This window comes from Poecile atricapillus, chromosome Z (assembly GCF_030490865.1).
Source record: "Poecile atricapillus isolate bPoeAtr1 chromosome Z, bPoeAtr1.hap1, whole genome shotgun sequence".
NCBI classification, from domain to species: Eukaryota; Metazoa; Chordata; class Aves; order Passeriformes; family Paridae; genus Poecile; species Poecile atricapillus.
Genome location: NC_081289.1, coordinates 128,097,568 through 128,118,905, shown reverse-complemented (window position 1 = coordinate 128,118,905; position 21,338 = coordinate 128,097,568). Strand labels below are relative to the sequence as shown.

Sequence of the window (21,338 nt, the reverse complement as noted above, 5' to 3'; positions counted from 1 at the left end):
TTTTTTTGTTGGGGGTGGATATGTTCTATTATGCACTTAAATGTGGAAAAAAAATACCAAGTCAGTAGAACCTTAGCATATACTTTTCTTTGCAGACTTGTAGCTGCGGCCGTGGGACATTTTGTATTCATCTGCTGTTTGTTATGCTGAGGGTCTTTCAACTTGAACCCTCTGACCCAATGCTCTGGAGAAAGACGCTGAAGAACTTTGAGGTAATCAATTTCTAACATTCTCTTAAAAATGCCGAAAACTGTTGGATTTCAAAGCAACAAGAATATATGTTTATAATTATATCTTTAATTCAGTCTCAGGAGTTCTATAAATGAAAAAAATAACCTGCAAATATAAGACATAACTGCATAAATAGAAGAGATATAGTTTAGCGAGTGATTCAACTTGTGGGATTTTCTATTAAAATTTATAGATCTGTTGTACTGATTTGCTAAAAGGAAGAAAAAAATGTGGGTATTTTGAAGTAATCGTGTATAGTTAGGGCTGTTAGTTATTTTCAATAAGCAGATAAGTTTTTGGTGTAAAATGTTTCTAGTGATCTTTTTAGTAGTAAGACTTCTGAAATTGCTGCTGCTACTGCTAATGCATTATTGTAAACGCGAATAGATTTTTCCTGTTAGCAGTAGTTTACACTTTGGTAATGTGACTTTTAATTACAAGATATTCATAGCATAAATAAGACTGTTGCTATCTTTTTCTGATGTTAGGTTGAGAGTTTGTTCCAGAAATATCACAGTAGGCGTAGCTCAAGGATCAAAGCTCCATCTCGTAACACCATCCAGAAGTTTGTCTCACGCATGTCAAATTCTCATACATTGTCATCATCTAGTACTTCTACATCTAGTTCAGAAAACAGGTTAGTATTTTTAAAAGGAATTACAAGCTTTATTCTGTAGTTTCAGAATCACCTACATTCTTTTTGTTCAAAGCTACTTTCATTTCAAGCCACGTTAAGTCTCTGCATTTGCAAGCAATCAAGTCAAGCATACATTAGTCACTGTGGTACCAAGTGGGCCTATTTGTTTTGTAACTTCTTTTTGGAAAATGTTAAATAGAGTTGTGAAAAGATTTTTATTAATTTTGTGAAACAAAACTTTTGAAATCTTGAGTGCAAGACTGAAGCATATATAAACTTTGGAAGCCTATTGTGTGCATTTTTTTAAATACCGCATTTGTACAAACATTAACAAAAGAATAAACATGATTTCTTTTTTTTTTGTCTCCTGTCCTGCTTGTGCCTCTGACAATACACCGAAAAATATTTGGGTAAAGGCACTCTATATAAACACATACATAAATATAAAAACAGAAGCAAACATATGTTTTTAACAGGGTGATTAAATTATTTTGAGAGCTATTAACACATTAGTTATGCCTTGTCTATGAATTATTGCCTTGTCTGTGAATTTCAAGTGATGTGTTATTCTTCCATTATTTTTTCCCTGACTACTTCTACTTGAGTTCTTCTGTACATGGTTTTCCATGGTTTTGAAAAGATACTGATTAATTTTTTAAACAAATAATTTGTGCTTGCATTTTTTAATGGGTAAACTGTACATCATTTAGAGAGATTAGACCAAAAATGGCTACCATAATTGAGGCTTTGTTTTACGTGAAGTGGAATCTAACTTAAGGAGTACCTTGCTTGATATGTTACCTTGTGATAATGAGAATATAGTAAGATGAATATATTCAGACAGGTTTATAATTCTGATATACAGATTGTGACTTTAATTTCACTTCATCTTTTACTTATTTTTCCAAATTGTGTCACTGTAAATAAGTTGCATAAATAAAGTTGTTAAATGTATAATTACTCTGGAACTACTTTTCTGGCAAGCCAGTTCCTTTTATGTTGATACTTCATGTAGGAATTTTTTTTCCATAGGATTGTGAACTTTGCTGCATTAGTTATCACTTCTTTGTCATGTTTTGTGCAAGTCTAAATATGTATGGTATAGGTATTGAGGAACACTGAGCATCAGATTCATTTGAGGTAGAAGCTTACTCAGTTCTGATAATTCCTGTGACTTGCAGTTATGTTTTGCTTACTTCTGATTCTTAAAAAATTAGTTTCTAATTTATATATATATACACACACACACACACACACACGCGTGGAAAATTGTTTTTCATTGTAAGCTTACTTTAATGAATTTTTCCAAGGAATGTATAGCTTTGCAAACATTTGCAGAGAAATAGAAAGGAATACATGTGTATAGAAAGAATGCATGTGCAAGTTAATTTTATTTTAAAAATATATTGTTGGTGAACAAATGAATGGTGTCTGCAAAGTTTTTGAATCACACCAACTGTAACTTAAATTTTTTGCAATGGGTAATTAGAGTTTTTCACATTTAAACAATATTGCAGAAGATTAAAAATGTGTGCTTTTCATTGAATGCTTAAGTTTAGAAGCAATTTTTTGGTAAATCTCTGGTTATATCCATTTAAAAATTAAAGTGGAGAAAAATAAAATAGAAACAGCAAGCAAAAAAGGGAAAATAGGAGGTTTTTTTAAATATCTGTGTGTGACATGTATGTTAGTGTTCATGTGAATCTATTCCATCAGTTTCTGTTAGTGGCAGAAAATTCTTGAGTAGTTCTTTATTTTTTATGTTTTACTATGTTCATCAAAGAATATATGCAGTTTCTTTTAAAGCTAAAGACTGCCTTGTGACTCCATACTTTGAAAGGAATTTCATGAAAAAGAATGTAGGTAGTTTTCAAAATACAAAAATTCCTTAGTTTTTCAAACCCAAATGATAAATTAAAAAGTTAAGGATGGTTTGTTTAAAGAAACCTTAGGGAAGAAAATGTTAAGTGCCCAAAGCTGGGCTTTTCAATCTCTAATTGGTATCTGACCTAGTTTGAAAAGATGTCATGCGTTTTGTGACTTACCCTTTCATTTCAACAAAGTGTTGTCTGTACTCAGTGCTTCTAAAAATCTAGTTGCTTACTTACTCAGACCAAGGTTTAGGAGAATTACTCGTGAATAGCCTATAGTTATCCAGAAGTGATTGTTCCGAACTGGAAGTTAATATTTTTTCACTGTTAAAGCCTGTTCTGAATTCTGATATGCCTCTTCTACAATTACAAATGTCTCTCTTTATAGTATGAAGGATGAAGAAGAACAGATGTGCCCCATTTGTTTGTTAGGCATGCTGGATGAAGAGAGTCTAACTGTGTGTGAAGATGGCTGCAGGAACAAATTACACCACCACTGCATGTCAATATGTATGTTATCCTTGTTTTGTCAAGTTCTAGGGACTCTAAATCTGCAAAAGTACTATAGTTCAGTATGGTTTCGGGTTGATTGCTTTATGTTCAATAGGAAAAACTGGAAATCTGCTTGTAAATGATGACTGTAACTCTGAAAATTTGGTATCATTCATGTACTATTGTTACACCTTATTTTATCAGTTATTCACAAATCAAGTGTGTAATTCAGTGCTCTGATAGAGAAGTTACCTGCAGGTCTAGAGGTTTAAGCCTCTCTTATCTGAGTGAAAAGATTATGTCCTATTAGAACAAGGTTAGGAATGGTCTTTCAGCTCCTTGTGACTTGTCATTAGAATGCATAATATAATCCTAGCTAGAATTATATAATGAATTATGAAGTGTGTTCATATAATATGTCAAATAAAGTATTTAAATATTTACAGTTTTCATTCACAAATAAGATTTTTCTATGTTTGAGTACAAAAGGACCAGAATTTCAGTTCATAACTTAAAATATTAATCATAGTACTGAAGTGAAGCATTTCTTCATGCAGAAAAAAAATATTTAAGCACCTGTATTTTAATGCCCAGACTGTTGCAAGTGGTTCAGAAGTATTAATTATAAAACTAATGTTCTTCAGTAAAACTTAGACTAGTTATGCCATCTTATGTTTTTGTACACTGTAAAATTTAAGTGCATATGATCCTGTTGCTGTATTCCAGGGGCAGAAGAATGCAGAAGAAACAGGGAGCCACTCATCTGTCCGCTTTGTAGATCTAAGTGGAGATCTCATGATTTCTATAGGTGAGGATTCAGTTGGTGTATAATACACTATCTGATCCTGGATATTTAATTGATACTTCTGAATATGCTGAATTATTTACCTCAGATGTTTAATTTGTTAATCTGTGTTGTTCTTGATCTGTAGTCATGAATTGCCAAGCCCTGTGGATTCTTCTGTTCTCCGTGTGGTTCAGCAACAATCTCAGCAGCAGTCTGCAGTTGGATCACAGAGAAGAACTCAAGATAGCAATTTTAACCTTACTCATTTTGGAGTCCAGCAGATCCCTTCTACATATAAAGATTCAGCTGAGCCATGGATTCAGGTAATTCTATTTTGTAAAAGACCTAATAGCCTTTTGAGTGTAAAGGTGGATTCATCTGAACATGGGGTCACACACTTAAAAGTAAGATAACTTATGTTTCCTTTATTTTAGCCATTATTTTTATCTGGCATAGACAGACCTTGATTTCAGGACTGTTAACATCAATGTCTGGAAACCAACTTCATACTTAATAAGTAAAATTCTCTTAAGAGAGTTTTTACTATCACGGAAACTTTTTTAAGACACTGTACCTTCAGACATATTTTTGCTGTCATCCTTGATGATTTCTAACTAGAAGTATCTTTCCTCGTTTTGGATGCTCTTGTCAAGTACTTAAGTTGGAGCATTACCCATTTTGACTCCTGTCAAAATGCTTTTTTGCTTTCTTCCTTGGCAGGTATTTGGGATGGAGCTAGTTGGCTGCTTGTTTTCTCGAAACTGGAATATACGAGAGATGGCACTTAGACGTCTTTCCCATGATGTTAGTGGTGCTCTATTACTGGCTAATGGTGAAAGTACTGGAAACTCTGGAAGCAGCAATGGAAACAACACAACTGCTGGAGCTCTGGGAGCAGCTAGTGGGTCATCTCAGACCAGTATCTCAGGAGATGTGGTGGTGGAATCCTGCTGCAGTGTGCTGTCCATGGTCTGTGCTGACCCTGTCTACAAAGTGTATGTTGCTGCTTTAGTAAGTAATTGTTTACTTGTTGTATTCTACTAATTTCATAGTTACTTCATATTTGAAGAGGGAGGGAATGGGAGAAGATATGTGAAATCAGGAACCTAGTAATTGTTGAGCACCACTGATGGCTTTTAACTATCCTTTGAAAGTAGGATGATCAAAATACTCATCATAAGTGAAAGGACATAATTTCACTGGCATTTGTCACAGTACTAAGTATTGACAGTATTTGTATGTCTTTTTACTCTCAAAGAGGAGTTGACTAACTCTAGCAGTGAATATGTAGTAAGCTATTCATCCTTTGAACATTTCACTGACATTTTGAACACAATTTATGTAGAACTGAATTTACAACTCTTTAATGCTTATTTACGTCTCTTTAAAAAAGTAAAAATTGTGTAGCTAGTTGGATTTCATATGTATTGTTTTTTTCCTTTCTCTTAGAAAACTTTAAGAGCCATGCTAGTGTACACTCCCTGTCATACTTTGGCAGAGAGGACTAAACTACAGCGACTTCTCAAGCCAGTTGTAGAGACAATATTAGTTAAATGTGCAGATGCTAACAGGTATGATGTCTCATGAATTTCATTTTGGATTGTTACTGAAATATCTTAAAGCTTCATTTATTGCTATTCATGAGTAATTAGTTGGTGTTAAAACAAAATGTGTGGCTTGTAGATATATATCATTGTTTTGCTAGCCTAACTGCTGCTGGCAAACTTATGGCTTGAAATAGGTAGATTTTGAAGGCAAATGATTGTATACTTTTTTTTCATAAGGGCTTCTCCCCACTTAAAGTAAAGGAAGATGTTAGGTGCAGTAATGAACCCATCCTTTCCATCTCTGTTGCTATTGCTTTGGTCTGATTCTTGTGACTGTCCTTAGAGCTATTAGCAAGTACTTCTCAGTATTCTTAATACTTCAGCAGAAATTGTTACACATCTTTGCTATGAAGTAATAGCAGCAACATAACATTTGTGATTTTCAATTCAAAGTGTAATGATAGGAAATGGCTATGTAGGGTGAATTGCCCTTGGTTTGAGTCTTCCTATCATAGGCTACCCTGTTTGTTTTGCCAGACCAGCCATTTCTTCTCCCGTAGTGTAAACTAGATGCAGAGTTCACCAGCTTGAGTTTTGTTTAGTTTCTCACCAGCTTGAGTTTTGAGTTTTAGAACTCACCAGCTTGAGTTTTGTTTAGTTTCTAAGCAGCATTTTTTCTGAAACTGCAGCTAGAGATCCCACAGCAATAGCCTAGCGAGAGAATATCTAAAGTTAATAGTGAAATAGAACTGGTTTTATGCATTTGGCCACATTTTGCAAAAGAACAAGGCAGTTTGGGGTTTTGTTTGTATATTAGTGATAGACATTACATTTCTGGAAGTATCCTTGTAAAAATGTCACAACCACTGGTAGCTTAAAAAGAGTGGAATAAAGTGATGTGAAATAATTTTACACATAATTGCTAGCTGATGATTTTTTAAATATAATGAATAAAACATTTTTCCTTGAAACCATTTGCTAAAGGAGTTCTTTTTTTTGGTTCTACTTTCTTACAGTCGAACAAGTCAACTTTCAGTCTCAACACTATTGGAGATGTGTAAAGGTCAAGCAGGCGAGCTGGCAGTTGGGAGAGAAATACTTAAATCTGGTAATAATAACTCTTCATATACAATTAAATTATAATTGCAAGTAAATAATACAGGAATTTATCAAGTACAAACATAGCAAAGAGAACAGTATTCCTCAACATTTTGGAAGGGGGCTAATTTGGGCAAACTGTGAGTAATTCTGTATGATATAGATCTTTGTGTAGGATGTGAACATAATACCTAATCTTCATTTTATCAACTTTTTTACAGGATCCATTGGTATTGGAGGTGTTGATTACGTCTTAAATTGTATTCTTGGAAATGAAATTGAATCTAGCAATTGGCAAGCACTGCTGGGGCGACTTTGTCTAATAGACAGACTTCTATTGGAATTTCCTGGTGAATTTTATCCCCACATTGTCTGTGGAGATGTCTTGCAGGCTGATACCGTAGTTGACAGGTACTTGTTTGTACTATGCATATGTTGCTCTTTGTAGTTGAATTTGTTGGTGGTGATTTCATAAAAGTAGTTGTTCTAGTTCCTGTAAACAAATAACATGTTTTTCTATGCAAAGTGTGCTTGCTTTACAGAGTAAATAGTTGTCTCCTTAAAAACTTCTGACCTGTGAAGCATTTTTGAAGCACCAGTGCAACAATAAATCTCCTTCCTACTTCAGAAGTGACAACTAAATACATTATCTTGAAATGGTACTAGTTAACTAGAGCATGTCAGTGTATAAAATACCTCTTTTCTTTTTTTAGGTATAAGAAACTTCTCTCCCTTTTAACTTTCGCCTTGCAGTCAATTGACAATTCCCACTCAATGGTTGGCAAACTGTCACGGAGAGTATTTTTGAGTGCAGCAAGAATGGTAGCAAGAGCACCCCATATTTTTGTAAAGCTGTTAGATATGTTGAGTATGACAAGCTCAACTCATTATGCAAGGATGCGTCGACGTCTGATGGCAATAGCAGATGAAATGGAAATTGCAGAAGCTATTCAGCTAGGCATGGAAGAAATGCACTCTGGGGAATGCCGACATGAAGACTTTTTACAGCTACCTGTGCCAGATAACTCTCCAGAAAGTACAGAAAATAATACTCCTAATAATACTGTTCAGTTATCAGGGAAAAGTGGGAAAGGTTTAAGTGACAGAAAACTGAGTGCCAGTCCAGATGATGTTTCTGAGATGCTAGCTGGCCTTGCTATGGGACTTCCTGTTTCATCAGTAACCACTGAGCAACCAAAACCAGCCATTCAGACAAAAGGAAAACCCCACAGTCAGTGTGTGAACTCGTCTCCCTCATCCAGTCATTCCCAGTCACTATTCCCAACACTTCTGTCTCCATCGAACCCATCTGTACCAGCTGGCACTGTAACAGATGTCTCTAAACTCAAACCTCAGGGATTTGTTCCCTGCAAAATCCCCTCACCATCTCCTCAAACACAGCGGAAACTTTCTCTCCAGTTTCAGCGAAACTGTTCTGAAAATAAAGAATCTGAGAAACTTTCTCCAGTTTTTACTCAAGCCAGGCCATTGCCATCCAGTCACGTACATAGGCCAAAGCCATCACGACCCACCCCAGGTGATGTGAACAAGCAAGGAGAAACCTTAAAAAGCAGTATGACACTTGACCTGAATGATATTTCACAGTGTGATGGCAATAGCAGTGCAGTTATCCCAAGTGAAGAGACAGTGTTCACGCCAGTAGATGAAAAGTGCCGGTTGGATGCTAATGCAGAGCTCAATTCCAGTATTGAGGACCTACTTGAGGCTTCCATGCCAATGAGTGATGGCACAGTTACATTCAAGTCTGAAGTTGCAGTTCTTTCTCCCGAGCGGGCAGAAAATGATGATACTTACAAAGATGATGTAAATCATAATCAAAAATGCAAGGAAAAGATGGAAGCTGAAGAGGAGGAAGCTTTAGCCATTGCTATGGCAATGTCAGCATCCCAAGATGCCTTGCCAGTAATTCCCCAACTACAGGTCGAAAATGGTGAAGATATCATAATCATTCAGCAGGATGTAAGTATACATATGAGAATTTAGGTTAAGTTTCAATTGAGGGTCACTGAAACTATAAAGCAGTGCTGTTATATTTCAAAAGTGACAGAAAACTTGAAGGTGCTTAAAAACCTTCCATAAGAAATTGAATATAAACAGTCTGCCACTTCCAGGTGCTAAGAGAATCCGTACATGTTATTAACAAATGTAGAGAAGATGTTTGCAAGAGAAACACTCTATCATGTATCAACATTTAAAGTGACAAAAAAGAAAGTGTAAAGCTGGGGAAACGGGAAATAAAACCAAAAATTTTAAGCAGGAGTAGAACTGTAGTGAGTCCTCATACTGATTTACTTTGAAGGTAAGTGTACAAAACCAAACTAATTTTCAAAAGAAAGAATTGGAAAAAATCTTTTCCTCCTATCTTGAGAGAAGATGAGAGATACTTTTTTAGCCAGAAAAAAAATACATATATATTTGCAAATAGAAAGCACAAGAAACAATAATAGAGAAAGGGATATTTTATTTGTGGTTCTTGGAGGTAACAACATGTAAAGCATAAAATAGGAAGGATAAATTAAATAGTAAACAACCTGATTTTGGTTCTGTTTACTGTGGGTGCAAGCTAAAGCCTTAACTAGATGTGAGACAAGGAACAGAAAAAAAGTTGTGTTCCGACTTGTGTCCTCGAACCTTGCCTTTCACCTTCACATAGTAATACGGAGGAAGCTCTGTTTCATGTTACAGAGTATGCGAATTACAGAGTAGTGCTCTCATCTCAGTTGACACCTATATAACAAGCAGTTCAAGAGGTGTAAGGGAGAGGAGAGGCATATAAGCTTGGATATTTTCTAACACTTTAGAACATCTGTATTTTAGAAGCTTATTCGTAAACTTGGAATTGATTTTGAATTTAATTTGCAGACACCAGAAACCCTGCCTGGACATACCAAAGCAAAACACCATTACAGAGAGGATGTAGAATGGCTTAAAGGTCAGCAAATTGGTCTTGGAGCTTTCTCTTCCTGTTACCAAGCTCAAGATGTGGGAACAGGGACATTAATGGCTGTAAAACAGGTAAATACTACAGGAAAGTAACTCACTTTCTCGCTGTCTTGTGTTTGCTCTCTCAGACCTCTTGTGTTTGTGCTTTTTCTATTCCTTGTCATGTCTTCTGACGTAACACATAATTTAGAAAACCTTTATGTGTGCATGGCATTAATTTAACATGTACAAGTGTTTTCAATTCTTCTTAGAGTGAAAAAAAAGGGATTTTTTTTTCTGTGCCCATTTTTTTCCATAGTTCTTCAAGTGTGTTTTTGCTTCTGTCAGGTTCATAAACTGGTGACTGTTAGGAATAGAGCCCAGACATCTTGATTCCAGATTAATGCCCTATTTGCAAGATGGCTATTTAAAATAGTTTCTCCTCACTTGTCAAGAATATTTTTCCTATAACTTTAAATGGAGGAAATATAGTTTAATATTTGTTTCCTCTGATACAACTTTGCTAACTAAATAAAGGCAATTTGGAGGCAAGTATTCTTACTATATAAATTAATAGATACAGAACTGTGGCTGAGAAGAGGCACATGCTTCAGTCAAGATTTTTGAAGGTTTCAGGTGTGAGTAAATTGTACACACTAGAGCTGCCCTAGGGCTGAATCAGTGGTAACAAAATAGAGGGAATTTTAGTCCCAACACTTTTACCAGTTCTCCAATGAACTTACACCTTTGGAATAGATTGAATGTTTTGAAATTGCTCAAGGAAAGAATATCTTTATATTTTATATATATATACTAGGTATTCTATATAATGTACTGTATAAATATATATATAGAGAGAGAGATAATGTATATATATATATATAAAAAATACACCAGGTATTCCTCCTTTGAAACTTTTGCTTGTGAAAAAGTGGGACTGTTCATGTGGTCTTGGAGAAGTGATGGTGATTGTGATGCCTAGGGAAATTCCCTGCCAGGAGATCATTTTTAGTTGAGGTATTAGGGCATCGGTTGGACTCTACAATCTTGGAGGTCTCTTCCAGCCTAGCGATTCTGTGATTCTGTGATTTTGTCATATTTAGTATGGATCAGAGCTGAGATTGGCTGCAATTCCATGACTTCTGATCTGTCAAGTTTCCCCTCAGTTGAATTTCTGTAAGAGCTTTAGTTATGAAACATCTATCATTTAACCAGTAAGATTATATAAATGACACTCAGGATCCTATCTCAGGCCTTTTCTTTCTTCATTTTCCTCAATATCTGGAAATGAAGAGTTTCTTCCTAGTTTAAACAGAGGCAAAAAGAGGGATGTTTCCCCACTCTATACTTGGAGAAGTTTTTGTTTGTTCCCTAGAAGATCACTCTTAGTTTTTTGTGACTGTCTCACATGGAGATATTTCTCAGCTGATGGGGTTGGAGGTAAAAATAGAAGTTACAGATGGTGAAAACCATGCATTCTTGTTGCTGTACTGAACGGTGATTACAGGACTTGTACTTAGGTTGAATACCATATTTCAAAACAGGTGACATATGTCAGGAACACGTCATCGGAGCAAGAAGAGGTGGTTGAAGCACTGAGGGAAGAAATAAGGATGATGAGTCATCTGAACCATCCTAACATTATTCGAATGTTGGGTGCTACATGCGAGAAGAGTAACTATAACCTCTTTATTGAATGGATGGCAGGTAAACAACTGGTCAAAATACTATTTGGAAGTGTTGCATCGCGTGAAGTGTGAATTTATATTTTCATTGCTGTGTTGGCAACCAGTATAAAGGTCTATTTACAGAACAGCTGAAGTGGTCATAGCAATATTCTTAATAGTGCATCCTTCTGTGATTTGCAATTTTCCATACCAAATCTGTCTACAGTTAAAGCACTTGGAAACCATGAAGAAAGATGACTGTAAATGAGAAGTTAAAAACTGTGATTTATTTCCAGCTGAAGTGACTGTCTCTCAAACTGCTGCATTTTCAGTGTATGTGTGTAGCTTGAGGTTGTTATTAAAAATAACTTTGCTAGAAAGTTTGGAATTCCTGTCATTTATTTTTGTCCCCAACCTTTTCATAAAAATTGTGTCAGGTGACATGCAGATGCATTTAAGAACTGAAAAGTGAGTTTTAAATAATAAGTAGTAAATAGTACTTTTGGAAAAATTAATTCAAATCATAGATCTCTTAACTGGTAATCTAGTAAAAAAAATTGAAATCTTTTCATAATTGTATAGAGCAGGGACAATAAAATCTCTTTAATTTGAAAAGTAGTCTTATTAATTTTATGGATGTGATTATATATTGCTGCTGTCCAGTTACAAAGTGGTGTTTTATACATCCTCATTTGCTGTAAAAGAAAGCATAACACCCTAACTTATGGTCAGAGTGCTAACATACAAAGCCCCCAAGTATGTGTCATTACAAGAAGTACAGCAAGATTCTCAAAATTTAGTGTTAAACTTCTTAAGAGTAATTTTTTTCTGAAATATAATAATGATAGTTAAATGTCAGGAACTGGGTTTACCTCATTCAGGCCCAGGTTGTATTACAGTACTTTCAGAGACAAATTGGAAATCCAAAATCTTGATAATCTGTTACCAGTTTTGGAGAATAGAGGAAGATACTGTTTTTCCTGGCTTGTCTGCATAGTTCTAAGTATTGGATGATAACAAACATAAGTTAAGATATTAAGAGGGAATGCTTGCTGGAGGTTGCACTTAACTACTGCCTCAAAAATAATGTTCTGCTGCTTACATGTCAATGTGAAGTGTGAATAAAGTGTTTTTAAGGAAGTATAAAATTACTAGGAAGCATGAAGACTTTTGTCCTTAATGTGTGCAATTCCATTTTAAAAGTAATTGAGGAATGACCTACATCACTTTTTGCCCATGAAATTATTTTAATTTTTGTGGGTAGGGGAAGGAGAAATAGAAATTAGAAATACTAATATCAAGTTCCAGTTTTAGGACGCAGTGTTGCACTCTAGTAAGAGAATGTGTGTTGATAGAATGTACTGTTTTATCTTTTAGGGGGTTCAGTTGCTCATTTGTTAAGTAAATATGGAGCCTTCAAAGAATCGGTTATTATTAATTACACAGAACAACTGTTACGTGGCCTTTCTTACCTCCATGAGAATCAGATAATCCATAGAGATGTTAAAGGTGAGAATTACTGATAAATTCTTCTAAGAAGGAGTATTCAGAAAGCAGCATTTGTTTTGGCCTGAACCGTAGATACCATCAGGTGCCATCTCAGGAGTGGTATTTCTACTGGGTTTGTCTAATCATTTTTAAGAAACTCTATTGCTGAAATTAATCAAATGGCTACTGAAATTAATCAGGATGTTTGTGGCAAGCTTATGGATATTTGATATCTGTGCTGACAGTTTAGAAAAATTGTCTTTCTCAGTTGCTAAAATAGGATAGGAAGTTGCCGTACAGTTTTAAAACTACTGCTGCTTAAATTAATGTTTACACTGAAATGATAGTAAAATCTGTGAACAAACCAAGGTAAAGAGGCCAGATTTCTAATGTGTGGAGATATTGTTATGAGTCTTCTTCCTTCATCCTAATTGAACATAAACATAGTTGTACCCTGAGTAACATGCAAACTTTACTGGGAAATACCAGTCTTACTGAACTTTTCCGTTTAATGTCATTGTAGCTGTCCATGAACTGGAGATATATATATATATATATATAAGTAGAACATATTGATGGTAAATGTTTGTCTTTATTAATTCTTTGAAATAGTAAAACTTTAAATTGCTTGTAATTACCTTTAGAGCAACTCAGGGTTGCTTGATAATGAAATAACTTTAAATTTCATGAGGAGCTGCAGGCAATGAAAGCCTCCAGGGCTTTAGGTCACCATTTTCTTCCATTATACCATCTCCAGGCATTGTTCCAGAATTCTGTGTGTTTGCCCTACTTTGAAAATTTGATTGCCTCTCGAAATCTCTCAAACAGCCTCAAGCTGTGTGCAGTATCATTCAGGCATAACAGGAAAGTGAGGTTATTAGACTGTGTCCTTGATTTTTAGATTTCTTTGATACTGGGGTGGGGAGTGTCAAACTTTAATAATTTTGAAGTGCAGGAAGGAAAAGTGTCAAGAGTCTGTTCATCCTTTTGCCTTTAATAGAAAGCCAACTAGTAGTATTTTTATTGTGCTGTTGACAGGTGCCAATTTGCTAATTGACAGCACAGGTCATAGATTAAGAATTGCTGATTTTGGAGCTGCAGCCAGGTTGGCATCAAAAGGAACTGGTGCTGGGGAGTTTCAGGGACAGTTGTTGGGAACTATTGCATTTATGGCACCAGAGGTAAGAAAACAATTTTTAAAGTTATTTAAAAAAATTAATTTGAACTCTTTAAGCTAATTCATGTAGCCAGAAAGCCAAAAATTGTTGTATATGCTTCAAATGTGTTTTAAATGCCTTTGTTCTAAAGATTAGGAATGATTCCAGCATGGCAACAATGACATTTCTTTCTTGCTGTCAAAGTTGTTTTAAGTAGTTTGCCACAAGATACAGTTATCACAAGTGTTACTAATGCCCAAATGAACATTTGCTCAAAAGCTCGCCATTGCAAGGTACTTTGCTTGCCACTTGGACAAGTATTTTATTTACTAGATCTCTAGACCTGTGTAAATCTTATGACATTGACATCACTGGTTACTCTCTTAGCCTGAAATGTTAATCATAATACACTTGTTTGATGATATGTTGAGGTCTACTTCTAAATTACTTAGAGCTTAGAGACTTTGAAGCATATAATCTGATTGTTGGTGTCTGTTCAGGTCCTGAGAGGTCAGCAATATGGAAGGAGCTGTGATGTGTGGAGCGTTGGCTGTGTTGTCATAGAAATGGCTTGTGCTAAACCTCCTTGGAATGCAGAGAAACACTCCAATCATCTTGCTCTGATATTTAAGGTGAGGTATTTTGTTATTATCAATATACTACAAAAGATGCCAAGTAATCTTGTGTACAGCAATGTGAATTTTAGAAAAGCGTGCATGTAGCAGGGGTTGTTGCAATAGCTTGTTTTTGTGTTGGAGTTGTTAGTACAGAAGCAATACTAGGACCAATATAATCATACTTTAAAAGAAAAAACAAAACAAAAAATCTGAACAAACTGAAAAAAAAAAAGATACTACATACATGATATTAAAAATCATAGAATTGCAGAACAGTGTGTGTTGGAAGAGACCTTAAAGATAATCTAGTTCTACCTTCTCCAACATGTGCTGGGGCACCTTCCACTAGATGAGGTTGCTCAGAAATGTCTGTTCTAAGATATAAAAATATAGTGTTAGAGTTGATTTTAAATTAAGCAAAAGATCGGGATTTGAACTTTTTTACCATAAACCATTTGTGTATGTATTCATATTTCACGGTGGGGAAAGTCCTTTTGTAAAAGCCTTATGTTCCATAAGTAGATTTTGCTGAAAGATGTTTTCCATTATGTCATGCTATGTATGATTTTTGCCCCTTCCTTTGCTAGATCATTCATCTTGGCATTCATGTTTCTTATTAAAATCTGTTATATTTAATTCTAAAAGTCCAGTTGAACTATAGGCATAAATGAAGAAAATACTGCTGCAAGTAAATACAGTGTTGCAGAAAACTGACATTGTACAGCAGTACTCAGAGATGTTCTAAGTAAAATCACTTGTGCTAAGAGATGTAACTGTCTTGGTTCTGTGTGTCTCTGTGAGTCTGGTGGTGCCACTCTAGTATTCCCAGTCATCCTGCTTTAATGCATCTCAATAAAATTAAAATTAATTTGACTGGGAGAGATCTGTGTCTTTCTGAGAAATATTTACTTTTGGGGTAGTAGCAGAAATACAGTAAAGGCAGTGCAAGAAAGCACACTCAGCTTAACTTGTAGTGAAACTTCACTCAGCTTAATCTCTCTCTGTGTGGTGAATCACGTCAGCTAGCAGTGAAGGCAGCTAGTAGACTGAAGAATGTCCGTATGTGTGCTGTAGGAGCTTTTCCTTGTGGCTCAGAGATGATCACTGCAGGATCTTGCTGTGAGAAGAACTTTTCAAGAAAAGTATCAGGAGTGGGTCAAACTAAAAAGCAATAGGTGTAAGGACAATAAACTGAAAGTAGTAATGTAATCTCCAAACTGCAGTAGGAAACATGCTGGAGAATGGAGAAAAGTTCAAATATCTAACTCATCAGCTGAAATCAGTTTGTAGAATGTTTTTGGGGTAAAAAGGGGGCTTAATCACTGACTTCTAAAAAGTTATTTCCCCTTGCTCAGATTGCTAGTGCAACTACTGCTCCATCAATCCCTACACATCTGTCTCCAGGCTTGAAAGATGTGACTCTTCGGTGTTTAGAACTTCAACCTCAGGACAGACCCCCTTCAAGGGAGCTGCTGAAACACCCAGTCTTCCGTACTACATGGTAGCTACTTGTGTGTAAGGCTGAAATACTGAAGAAAATGCTACTGAATATACAATAACTGTCATGCAGTGCAGTAAAATGCAGCAAATTATATTATTCTGCTGGCCTTAATGACAGATACATCAAGAGCATAAGGCCAGTGGAGGACCCTACCTTAGTATGTGATTGACAAATCAAGATCTTTACCTAAACTCAGTATGCAATATTTGACAACTCATGCAGAGATTTGTAAACTGTGCCTTTTCAAACATCTGGCTCTATATTAACATAAAGACATTTTTCCTTAAATCTGCATGATTATTTAGCAGGTAAGTGATTTTTATTTTATTTAGAGCACTTTTTCAGCAGTATTAGAAGCTGAGAGGCTCAAGATCTATTCTAATATAGCAATCACTGTTCAATTTCACATGTATATGCTCTGCAATTAGTAAGTTTTCAGTACTGGTTAAAAGGACATTCTGTATCTGTCCCTTTTAATTACATGATGTTCTCTGAGTAACAAATCCAAATATTGATGAAAACTTTAAAAAAAGCATTTGCCTTCCTATTAAGTAAGAACAGGCACTCATGGTTCACTGTGCATTTACTGCTGGCCATGTAATTTCTTTTGAAATCAAAGTTTGTTTTCTTTGTATTTTTAACTTCCATGAAAAGGGGATATTTTAAAATAGTCTTTAGAAAAAAAAGATGCAAGCTGTGTCATGGAATATTTTCCTGATACAAGAGTTTTAAAACCAGATTTGCTGGAAATCTGGGATAAAATGCCACCTTCAACAAGGATATGTTGAAGGCTCTGATAGTATAGATTATTTAATAAACATAAAGATTGTTCTGTATAAAGCAACTTAGTCTGAACCATGCTAGAAGTTGTTGAGCCTTTTTTTTCATATAGCAGTTTCTTCTGGCAAATCGTGTAGAGAAGTTTCATGTCAAAGGCCCCCCAAACCCAGCTCCCATTTAAAGATTTTATGGGAGACTTTGGCATGTACTTCAGCGTGAGCAGGTGCCAAATGAGCAAATCTCATTCTTTGTGCAAAGAAACTGAGGTTACATTCTCTACTGATAACAAGTTTTACCTGCTGTTTTCCTTCTGCCATACATCATCTATTTACTGTAGCCATTAGTGATAATTTAATTTGAAAATGTTAAAAATATTACCATAAGAAAGGTATTTATTTTAACAAGAAACAAACTTGGACTTGAAGATCAAGATAAAGTAAAATGTGAAGTAAAGCTTCACCTGTAGTGCAAAACTTGTTGGTTTTTAGGAGGTGTGGGGGTTTTTTTTAAACAGGTTTTTAAAATTATTTTAAAGGCAAGTTTTTAGATTCTGATGCATGTAATTCTGAAGGAAAATGGCAGCTTTTTCTTTTGCTTTTTTAAAAATGGGGATCTTTTTTAATCTAATAATGATTGTGTTTAATCCATTTTGAAAAGAAATACTGTTCATGTTATAACTCTTCAGAAGCCAGTTGGATTGTTGGACTCAAATAGAATTGGTTATTTTCAAAGACTCAGGACAAACTAAATAAGCTATAGTACCTTAAAAGTGTAAAATACAAATTGGAAGCAAGACATCTTAAGTTTACATGAATGATAGTGCTCATACTAATAAAAGAAAAAAAAAAAACCATGTCATTAGTTGTGAATGTGTTTCTTTTGGAAATTTTACATTCCTTTGTTTTTGAAGATTGGCAGACTTTGAAGAGTTAAAAAAATAATACCGAAATGTGAAGTTTGGTAGTTCTGTTTTGTACTTGACTTTTTTTTTTTTTTGACCACTTTAGAATTTCTCATTCTAATAAGATTGTTTCCAAGTCTTTTTATGTGCAAGCTTTAAAGGATGCACTCTTGCCAATTCATGTACTGGAAGATCAGTTGTCAGATTAATACTGTTTCTGGCAGAAATGTAAACTGTATAAACTGATGAACCTCAGCTAATCAGTATTACTATGTAGATCACCATACCTACCACATTTCAAACTCAAACTGCCTCTTAGGTGTCCAAATGCATTTGTTTGAGTTTGCATTTCCCTCGGCTTGCTGGTAATTGTGGTGTTTTTTAAAATGGAGATGTGATGTAATATTCTTATTTTCTTTGGATCAAAGCTGGACTGAAAATTGTATTATGTAATTATTTTTTTGTGTTCTTAATGTTATTTGGTACTTAAGTTGTAAATAACGTCTACTGCTGTTTATTCCAGTTTCTACTACCTCAGGTGTCCTATAGAGTTTCTTCTACCAAAGTTCACTTTCACAATGAAATTATATTTGCTATGTGACTGATTCCTAAGACTTCCAGGGCTTAAGGGCTAACTTCTATTAGCACCTTACTGTGCAAGCAAATTTTACAGAAATCTCTGGGTTAAGAAATTTGGCTTCATTGTATCCTTTGTTATTTTAAATATATCAAGATATTTTAATTAAAAGTTTTTACCCCATTGAACCAATTTTATATAGTATAATTTGTACGTATTTTGGTGTTTTTTGTCTTCATAGTAAATAAAAGTTTTTGAACAAACTTGGTCCTTTGCTTACTGTAAGACAAACCCATTCCTTTTACTGATGAAAATAAAATATTTGTTACAGTTTACTGTTTATGCACCATTTCATACATTTGATATATCAAGAGTTAGTTTCCAATATTAAATTACACAAGTAAGTGAATATTAGTTTCCAATATTAAATTTCACAAGTGAATATATATGGCCTATCTATATATATATATATCTTGGGTGAATTAATAAAGTGCTTAGATAAAGGGCAGCAACAAAGACTAATTTCTTTTCTTTAATGATAAAGGAAGAAGCTTCTCTTATGACAGCATTGTTATATATGAACCTCACTTGATTATGCCTTTAAGATAAGAATTGTTTAAATTTTGCATTATTGCAAATGTAGCAATTTGCTATTCAGGTGGGCTGGTTAAGTCAGTTCTAGAGCCATCAAAGTGTCTGTTGGAAGTTAATCTGTTGGTTTATGTTTCTGCTGAAATTATTCTGTTGCTTGAGATTTTAATAGCAAACATAAGCCTTTTCTTAATCGGGCATTCCATATATTGCAAAACTGGGGTTTGTTTCAGTTTTTGTCTTTCTCCAGATATTTTTGAAATTCTAAAAATTAATATTTTTTTTATGGAAACAGATTCCAGCTATAGATTTTCTTGTGACTATAAGTTCTGTTTTTGAGGGACTGCACTTTTTATTATTTTCTTTAGGCATGAGACTTTCTGCCGATAGATATATCAATTCACCAGAAAAAACTGGCAGCAGAAATCTTCAAATAAATTCTAGTGTCTGATTTCTCAAATCAGAAAAATGTACTACCTGAAATGTTAGAAAAGAAAATACATGGCAAGGATTAAGTAGGAGATAAATGGGTTATAGTGGTTTTTTATCTGATTTACTACAGAAGTTCTGAATCCTGCAGTACTGTGTTGTACTTGCGATGTTGCAGCCTCCTTTTCAGGAACAAGGGATGCTAGAGATCACTGATGCCCAGCAGATGGCAGTAAATTTCAAAGACACCTACTTGGGGAACAGGGCATGTTCAGTTCTTCCACAGGGCAAAGCTCTATGCCTGGTGTGACTTCTCTGGTGGGAATAAAATCACATTTCTGCATACTGGTCATAGGTTGAAGTCTGATGGTGTTTTTGCAAGTTCTCACCCGAGGCTAAGGACTGCCTCCAGGACCTGTTAGAGTGTCACAAAGGGTCACGTATGTCGTTTCATCACATGAAAGTGGGCAGCTTGTGTGTGTGACTGTTGTGACCTGGCAGCCCACCTCCCAAAGCTCTCTATTTCCCTTAGTAATTTTTAACTCATTTCTTAGTCTTCCTTAATGACCTGAATCGTGCTGTGACTACCTTACTTTTAAGAGCCACAATATGCATGTGTTGTGGTGTGGTGGACATGTGTGGTTTTTTCTGTTTATAGCACACAGCTGCGGAAACCAGAGTTGAAAGTACTGAAGTGAGAGCTTTCTTCCCTGTAATTACCGAGGAAGGCCAGGAGATGTCAGGGAAGCACCTTCCTGGTAGCCACTGTGCCTTTTGCTGCGTTTTTCCTCAATTTCTTCAGTTCACAATAGCTCATCGCTCAGCTCCTGTTCTTGAAAAAGATGAGGCAAGCCAGCAGTAGAATTGAAGTGACTATGGGCACAGGTTTTAAGTATTTGTAAAGTTCTGAGATGGGAAGTTAATTCTGACAGTTACATCGCTTTGGTGGACCCGTCTCAAATTCCCAAACCCTTGAAAAAATTTCAGGTCCAGAGGAGGCAGTGTAAGCCCTTGGACTGTTATGAGGTCTGATTTCTCTGTTTACTCAAAAACCAATTCTCAAGTGCTTCATATTTTTTTAACTGCTTTCCAAAGTAAAATACATGCATACATGTTCTTATTTTCCCAGTTCATTGGCAGTGTTAAGCTGAGCTGCAGATGAGGAGCAGCATCCAAAGATAAAAGTTTTATGAAACTAGGTATCCAAGCAGGCAAAGGACAGCAGTGGCCAGCGATAACAGTACCCTTATCTTTACACCTGTAGTGTTTGTAGAGAACGACTTGCTAATTTTTGAAGACCAATTGCTGAGTGATTGTTTTCCTCACTAGATTTTTTTTTTAATTACCTTAGAGATAAGTGATGGTAGAATGTGGCAGCAGAATGGCTTATGGCCCTGTTTGTAAATGCTCATGATTTGTAGTATATCCCCTCAATCTTCATTAATATACTTCAATGCTGCTGATTGCTGTACATCAGTCAGTGGGAAGCACCTTTAAATCTACAGAAGCTTATGATGCTACATAGTACAACTCATGTCTCTTTGTTATCACAGTCAAATACTAGTTAAAAGTGTGGACGGAAGTGTAACAGGTCTCATGTCTGTAACTGAGCCACTCTTTTTATGACATGGATCACAACTCTGGAGGACAAGTCTTAAGAGGAGCAGCTGAGGGTTGGGGATGGTCTCAGCTTGGAGAAAAAGAGGTTCAGATGTGACCTGCCTGAAAGGAGGTTGGAGCCAGGTGCGGGTTGGCCTCTTCTCCCAGGCAGCAGGACGTGAGGACGTGGCCTTCAGCTGCTGCGCAGGAGGTTCAGGTTGGTTATTAGGAGGGATTTCCTCACAGGGAGGGTGATTAAACATTGGAATGGGCTGGCCCTGGCTGGCCTCCCCACCCAGGGAGGTATTGGAGTCACTGTCCCTGTAGATGTTTAAGGGAAGATTGAGCAATGAGACAGTGGTGTTTCGTCGAAGGTTGGACCTGGTCTGAGGGGTCTTTTCCGACCTAATCCGTTCTGTGACCAT

General features: G+C 35.6%; 1 protein-coding gene across 3 annotated transcripts in view; it reads left to right on the top strand.

Moving 5' to 3' along the window:
• MAP3K1 (mitogen-activated protein kinase kinase kinase 1) overlaps nucleotides 1-18,586 on the top strand; it is a 59,165-nt gene extending 40,579 nt beyond the window's left edge. For all 3 annotated transcript variants that reach the window (XM_058826709.1, XM_058826707.1, XM_058826708.1), the window contains exons 5-20: nucleotides 96-212; nucleotides 720-868; nucleotides 3,128-3,249; nucleotides 3,958-4,039; nucleotides 4,164-4,341; nucleotides 4,739-5,029; nucleotides 5,468-5,589; nucleotides 6,582-6,673; nucleotides 6,885-7,074; nucleotides 7,377-8,643; nucleotides 9,547-9,699; nucleotides 11,151-11,313; nucleotides 12,651-12,782; nucleotides 13,800-13,942; nucleotides 14,419-14,550; nucleotides 15,891-18,586. In XM_058826709.1, the coding sequence (XP_058682692.1) occupies nucleotides 96-212; nucleotides 720-868; nucleotides 3,128-3,249; nucleotides 3,958-4,039; nucleotides 4,164-4,341; nucleotides 4,739-5,029; nucleotides 5,468-5,589; nucleotides 6,582-6,673; nucleotides 6,885-7,074; nucleotides 7,377-8,643; nucleotides 9,547-9,699; nucleotides 11,151-11,313; nucleotides 12,651-12,782; nucleotides 13,800-13,942; nucleotides 14,419-14,550; nucleotides 15,891-16,040 (3,483 nt within the window). In that variant the 3' untranslated portion in view covers nucleotides 16,041-18,586. The remainder of the gene's footprint in view (nucleotides 1-95; nucleotides 213-719; nucleotides 869-3,127; nucleotides 3,250-3,957; nucleotides 4,040-4,163; nucleotides 4,342-4,738; nucleotides 5,030-5,467; nucleotides 5,590-6,581; nucleotides 6,674-6,884; nucleotides 7,075-7,376; nucleotides 8,644-9,546; nucleotides 9,700-11,150; nucleotides 11,314-12,650; nucleotides 12,783-13,799; nucleotides 13,943-14,418; nucleotides 14,551-15,890) is intronic.
• The last annotated feature ends 2,752 nt before the right edge of the window (nucleotides 18,587-21,338 follow it).